This window comes from Lepidothrix coronata, unplaced genomic scaffold (assembly GCF_001604755.1).
Source record: "Lepidothrix coronata isolate B3197 unplaced genomic scaffold, Lepidothrix_coronata-1.0 Scaffold233, whole genome shotgun sequence".
Classification (NCBI taxonomy): Eukaryota; Metazoa; Chordata; class Aves; order Passeriformes; family Pipridae; genus Lepidothrix; species Lepidothrix coronata.
In genome coordinates, this window is record NW_016690413.1 from 1,109,505 (window position 1) to 1,116,148 (window position 6,644).

Here is a 6,644-nt window from a genome sequence, read left to right on the forward strand (position 1 = left end):
GGGCACCCCCCGGCCCTGGGTTCAGGGGTCCCAGCCCCGTGCCCAGCCCCGAGCAGGGTCCCATCCCAGCCCCACCCACCTTGAAGGCCTCGCGCCGCTGGTATTCCAGCTTGGCCATCTCCTCGGCCACCCAGGCAGGAATGTCGGGAATGGCCACCTGGATGATGTACTTCAGGAACAGGGCGAAGTGCTGTGGGGGCACACGGATCTGGCTGAGTTCCCCTGGCACTTCCACCCTCCCCGAAATCCCACCCCGGGGGGAACGGGGGAACGGGGAGACCCTACACTAACATCAGGGGGGGATTCCAGATCCCACCCTGTTGTTGGGCAGCGCGAGCTGCCTGCAGGGAATGTGTCCAGGGATGTGCACGTGTGGGATGGACACGTCAGGGGGGGTGGGTTTCCAGGGATTTGCCTGCCCAGGGATGTGACTATCCAGGCATGTACATGGCACGAGCGGGATGGGCCTGTGTGGGATGAACATGTCCAGGGATGTTCATGTCCAGGGATGCTCATGTCCAGGGATGCTCATGTCCACATATGTGAGTAGAGAGGAAGGGAAGGGAAGATCTGTGGGATCCCTGGGCCATGACCACACCCTGGCACCGCCCGGGGAGACCCTACACAAACTCCCGGCCGTGAATCCCGGCGCCAATTCCGTACCTCCAGCACCACCACGGAGATGATGGCTCCCTCGGGGCTGAGCCACGGGAAGAGCCTCTGGAGCTGCCCACACTGGGCGATCAGGTAACAGTTGACCACGATGGCCAGGACGCCCATGGCCTCCATCACCTTCTGCAAGAGCGGCGGTGCCCAGGGTGAGCCCCCGGGGGCTGAGCCCCCCTCGGAGCCCCCCCGGAGCCCCTCAGAGCCCCCCGGCCCCTCAGCCCACCTGCCACTGGCCGATGCTCTCGACGCGCTGGCCGAAGGGTCTCTGCAGCCCCGTGCAGAGCTTGAAGGCGTCGCTGCGGATCTCGATGACGTTGTTGACCAGGGCGCACATGGCGGCCAGGGGGAAGGCCGAGGAGAACAGCACCACGTACCCGAACTGGATGAACATCTCCTGGTAGTCCTGGAACGTGTCCTGGGGACAAGAGCTCCAAGGTCATTGAGTCCCCCCTGTGCCCCATCCCCACCTTGTCCCCCAGCCCAGAGCACTGAGGGCCACGGCCAGGCCTTCCTGGGACACCTCCAGGGGTGGGGACTCCAAACCTCCCTGGGCAGCCCCTCCCAATGCCTGACCACCCTTTCCAGGAAGGAATATTTCCCCAAATCCAACCTGATCCTCCCCTGGCACAGATTGAGGCCATTCCCTCTCATCATGTCCCTTGTTCCCTGGGAGCAGAGCCCGACTCCCCCCTGCTCCCCCAGGAGTCAGGGAGTTGGACAGAGTGAGAAGGTCCCCCCTGAGCCTCCTTTTCTCCAGGCGGAGCCCCCCCAGCTCCCTCAGCTGCTCCTCACACAATTGACTCTCCAGCCCCTTCCCCAGCTCCGTTCCCTTCCCTGGACACTCTCCAGCCCCTCAGTGTATCTCTTGTCATGAAGGGGCTCAAAACTGACCCCAGGACTCAAGGTGTGGCCTTGAGTGCCCTGGTCCCGTGGCCACACTGATTTTGACCCAAACCAGGTGCCCTTGTCCTCCTGCCCACCTGGGCACACCTTGGCCCACGGACAGTTGCCCCCTCAGGTCCTTCCCCGCCCGGGCCGAGGGGATTTGGGGCTCCCCCCGGGGGCTCACCTCGTACTTCTTCATGCAGCTCTCCACCTCCGCCTGCGTCAGCTGCGTGGAGTAATCCTCCTCGGGCGGGTCGATCCACGACGCCCGGTTGCGCCTCCGCCCTTCCTCCTCCCCATCCTCCTCCTCCCGCCTCCTCCGGCCGGGCCGCGGCACCACCGCCGGCTCCGCCGCCTTCGCCGGGCTCCCGGGGGGCCCTTCGGCCTCGTCGTCGTCCTCGCAGAGCTCGAAGACGGCGGCGGGGTCCATGCCCTTCTCCACCATGGTGGGACTGCCCTCCTCGAGGAAAGGCTCGTCCTCGGCGCCGCCGGGCTCCCCGCGCCGCTCCGCCCGCTCCACGAAGCTCACCTTCTTCAGCTTCAGCCCGCAGTCCAGCGCGCTCTCCTCCTCCGAGTCCGACTCCCGCCGCTCCTCCTCCTCCTCCTCCTCCTCCGGGACCCCGCAGCCGCCGTTCAGACACTTCTTCTCGCCGCGGGGCCCCTCCGGGGGGCGCGGGGGGTGGCGGCGGGGGGCGAGCAGGCAGAGCAGGCTGTGGGCGAGCTGCCGCAGGCTGCGCAGGTTCAGGTCCCCGCGGCGCAGCCGCTGGTACAGGTGGGGCTGGGACACCTCCCGCACGTTCTGCAGGAACTGCCGCGTGATGAGCAGCGTGGCCAGCATCTGTTGGGGACGCGGCTGTCACCCGGGGGAGGAGGAGGAGGAGGAGGAGGGGGCGGCATCCCCGTCGCCTGCCCCTCCCCGCGGGGTCCCTGCTCCTGCCTGTCCTCCCCGGCCCTGCAGGGTCCCCGCTCCTCTGCGGTCCCTCCTCTTCCCTGTCGTCCCCTCGGCGTCCCTGCTCCTCCTGTGGGGTGCCTGCTCCTCCCTGTTGTCCCCACGGGGTCTCTGCTCCTCCCTGTCCTCCCCGCGGTGTCCCCTCTCCTCCTGTGGGGTCCCTGCTCCTCCCTGTTGTCCCCGCGGTGTCCCTGCTCATCCCGGGGGGGGGGTCCCTGCTCCTCCCCGCGGCCGTGCTGCCAGAGCAGGACACCCAAAACCCGGTGTCCCCTCTCCTGTGACCGCCCCGTCGGTGACAACTGATGGGGTGGGACCTCGGCGGTGCCACCGCCGGCTGCGGCACGGCCGGGGATGGGGACACCGCTGTCCCTCCCGGGGCCGGGGGGGGGTCCCGGGGTGGGATGCAAGGGGGATGCCCCGCCCCTCCCTCCCCGCTCCTACTTTGGATACTCCCAGTCTCCAGCAAAAGCTCAGGAGGCCCTTAAGGAAGATGAGAGAGAGGTGGAGGTGGAGGAGGATGAAGGGGAGAAGAGCCTCTTTGAGCTGCCGCACGAGGCTTTGGGAGAGAGAGAAGATGAGCAGGAGCTGCGGAAGGGACAGAAGAACAGACAGACACAGACAGAGAGACGCCGTGAGCGGGACCGGGGACCCCCGGGGGGTGGAGCAGCCGCAGGGACCGTGGTGGGAGCACGGGGGGGACACCCCGGGAGGGCACGGGGGGACAGTGGCGGGGGGCGGGGTCGAGGACATCCGTCTGTCCCTCCGGGCGGTGCCGGGGGGGGCTCGGGCCGGCCCCGGGCACGGCCCCTCACCTCCTTCAGCCGTTCCATGTCTTTGAGGTAGAAACCGATGTAGAAAAGACTCAGGTAGGAATTTACAAACTGAAACTGCGGGAGAAGGGAGAGGGGTGAGTGGGGGGGGGGCACCAGCACCCCTCGGTCCCCTCTGTGCCCCCAGTGCCACCAGAACCCTTCCAGTCCCCTCTGTCCTTCCCCCCCGAGGTTTGTGGGTCCCCTCCAGACCCCTCTGTACCCCCCAGCACCATCGGGACCCCTCCAGTCACCCCTGTCCCCCACAGGACCCTCACAGGCCCCTCTGGGGCTGCTGAGACCCCTCTGTCCCCCTCGGGAACCCTCCCATTCCCTCTGTCACCCCACGGAGCCATTGGGACCCCCCCAGTCCCGAACCCTCCCATTCCCTCTGTCACCCCACGGAGCCATTGGGACCCCCCCAGTCCCCTCTGTCCCCCACCAAGGGCTGCTGGGACCCCTCCAGTCCCCCCGTGCCCCCCGTGCCCCCCTCACCAGGACGATTTTGATGATGAGGTGTTTCTCGTAGGCGCTCTGCAGCCGGTAGTTCTCTGCAAAGCACAAAGGGGGAGGTTCAGGGGGGGCTCAGGGGGGTGGTCCCAGCTCCCAGCCCTGCCTGGAGCCCCCCCCGGGCCCCCCCACGCACCCATGTCATTGAGCCAGTAGGCCACCTTCTTGTACAGCTCGTCACAGGCGGTGACAATGACGGCCAGGATGATCTTGGGCAGGAAACGGATGATCCGGGGCAGCTCCTGGATGCTCAGCACGAACTCCTGGGGGGTCAGGGGCATGGTCAGGATCAGGGACAGGGATGGGACGGGGGCAGGGATGGGACAGGGATGGGGACAGGGACAGGGATGGGACAGGGGCAGGGATGGGACAGGGGCATGGTCAGGATCAGGGACAGGGACAGGGATGGGGACAGGGACAGGGATGGGACAGGGGCATGGTCAGGATCAGGGATGGGGACAGGGACAGGGATGGGACGGGGGCAGGGACAGGGGTGGGACAGGAGCAGGAACAGGATAAGGGGCAAGGAAAGGGATGGGGAGGGGGACAGGGTGGGAGGCAGGGACAGGATCAGAGTCAGGATTAGGGTCAGGGATGGAGACAGGGAGGGAGACAAGGACAGAGTCAGGATCAAGGACAGGAACAAAGTGGGGTTGAGGGACAGGGACACAACCAGGGTCATGGTCAGGGGTGGGGACAGGGGCAGGTTCAGGGTTGGGGTAGGATCAGGGTCAAGTTTAGGAGCAGGGACACAGTGAGGACAGGGACAGGGTCACCACGGAGCAGGGGCAGCCCGGCAGGGGCGGGACAAGGACCCACCTGGAGCTGGAAGCAGCCGAGCATGAGGAGGAAGACGAGGGTGAGGCAGGCGAGGCAGACGGGCAGGCTGACCAGGCACTGGAAGAGCAGCCGCTTCCAGGGCGGGTAATAAAACTCCTCGGCGCTGGTCACGGGGCTGATCCTCTTAACGCCCTAATTGGGGGGGGGGACACAACGAGCTGTGACCCCCCCTTCCCTCTGGGACCCCAGTGCTGGCGGGAGCCCCGGGGAACCCCCCAGGGAAGGGGCTCCCCCTCCCCTCACCCTGAACTGGGGCCGGGGCTCCTCGATGGACTCGGGGGGGGTGTCCAGGGTCCCCCACTTGTAGGCGAACTCGGCCCCCCGGCGCTTCCACTCCTCCAGGAACAGGGTGGCCCAGATGACGTTGAAGATGGCAAAGACCACGCAGGAGATGTCCTGGCTGGTCTGAGGGATGGAGGGAACCAACTGCACCGGGGTTGGTCCCCTCCCGTCCCCAGCACCCCCCCCAGCCCAGCCCTGGGGATCCTCAGGGTGCTCCCCCTGCCCACCACCCCCCCCGGGCTCAGCAGCCCCCCCAGCTCAGCAGCAACACCAGGACTGAAGGACTGTGGGGAAAGTCTGGAGTGAGGAGGGATGGAAACCCACACGGAGGGATGGAAACCCACACGGAGGGATGGAAACCCACAAGGAGGGATGGAAACCCACACGGAGGGATGGAAACCCACACGGAGGGATGGAAACCCACAAGGAGGGATGGAAACCCACACGGAGGGATGGAAACCCACACGGAGGGATGGAAACCCACAAGGAGGGATGGAAACCCACACGGAGGGGCTCAAAACCCCCGAGGAAGGGTGAAAACCCTGCCGTGACCCCCCCTCCAGGAACCGACCCCATCTCCTGCCCCCCTCACCTGGTCGCTCTCGGTGAAGGTGTAGAGGATGGAGCCAAAGACAGCAGGATACACCATGGCCGAGGTGTAGAAGCCCAGCCAGGCGAAGTACATGGCGATTTTCACCCCAAAATAGTCACAGATGTCATCTGGGGAGGGGAGGGGGCACACGAGGGGGGTGTGAGCGGGGCTGGGACCCCCAGACCCCTCTTTTGTGACCCCCCCCAATGTCTCACCGAGGGGCTGGGCCTCGCACACCGCCTGCACCCAGGACTTCATCAGCCGCTTGAGGATCCTCTGCTCGTGCAGCGGGAAAACCTGCTGGATGACGCCCCGGGCCGCCAGCTCCGGGACTGCACCGGGGACACGGCGTCAGGGGCAGCAGGGACACTGCCAGTCCACCCCCCCAGACCCCCCTGGGACCCCACACAGCCCTGGAGGCGTTGGGGTTGGCGCAGGGACAATGGGGTGACCGTGGCAGGTCAGGGCTCTGTGCCCACCGTGTGCCCCCCGCCCCGCTGGCACACGGGGAGGGGGACACGGGGTGACAGGGGACCCTTGGTGGGCTGGTGGCCCCTGGGGCCTCCATGGCACAGCCCCGTGGGCAGGGGGAGTGCGGCAGTGGGGGGAGACTGCTGTGCCGTGCCGGTGCCACGCAGTGCCATGGAAGTGCCATGGAAGTGCCCTCTGGTGCCATAGAAGTGCCATGGAAGTGCCATGGAAGTGCCCTGTGGTGCCATGGAAGTGCCATGGAAGTGCCACAGAAGTGCCATGGAAGTGCCATGCAGTGCCATGGAGGTGCCCTGTGGTGCCCTGTGGTGCCCTGTGGTGCCCTGCCGTGCCGTACTCACTGATGGGCTGTCCCTCGAGGAAGTGGATGTTGTGCAGGGCCTCTCCCTGCTTGGCCCGCAGGTTCTCCAGCCAGTACCTGATGATGTTTTGCCGTTCCTGCGGCACCACGGAGGCTTCAGATCCCGGGGATGGTCCCGATCCCTGTCCCTGTCCTGTCCTGTCCCCTCCCTGTTCCGCCTTGTCCCCAGCTCAGGGGATGGCTGGGTCAGTCTCCAGCTGGGATGGGGCTCCCTAATTCCCTGGGGAGGGGGAGAGGACCTGCCTTCCCTGCCCCATG

At 66.6% G+C, this 6,644-nt stretch overlaps 1 protein-coding gene across 1 annotated transcript in view; it reads right to left on the minus strand.

Moving 5' to 3' along the window:
- The window catches only part of ANO8 (anoctamin 8), an 18,168-nt gene that overhangs the window by 2,160 nt on the left and 9,364 nt on the right, over positions 1 to 6,644 (minus strand). The window contains exons 4-16 of the mRNA XM_017834343.1: positions 6,367 to 6,463; positions 5,752 to 5,868; positions 5,537 to 5,664; positions 4,906 to 5,067; positions 4,642 to 4,794; positions 3,959 to 4,085; positions 3,808 to 3,863; positions 3,316 to 3,390; positions 2,945 to 3,088; positions 1,739 to 2,392; positions 893 to 1,084; positions 664 to 795; positions 80 to 190 (exon numbers count right to left, since the gene is read on the minus strand). Coding sequence (XP_017689832.1) covers positions 80 to 190; positions 664 to 795; positions 893 to 1,084; positions 1,739 to 2,392; positions 2,945 to 3,088; positions 3,316 to 3,390; positions 3,808 to 3,863; positions 3,959 to 4,085; positions 4,642 to 4,794; positions 4,906 to 5,067; positions 5,537 to 5,664; positions 5,752 to 5,868; positions 6,367 to 6,463 — 2,148 coding nt within the window. The remainder of the gene's footprint in view (positions 1 to 79; positions 191 to 663; positions 796 to 892; positions 1,085 to 1,738; positions 2,393 to 2,944; positions 3,089 to 3,315; positions 3,391 to 3,807; positions 3,864 to 3,958; positions 4,086 to 4,641; positions 4,795 to 4,905; positions 5,068 to 5,536; positions 5,665 to 5,751; positions 5,869 to 6,366; positions 6,464 to 6,644) is intronic.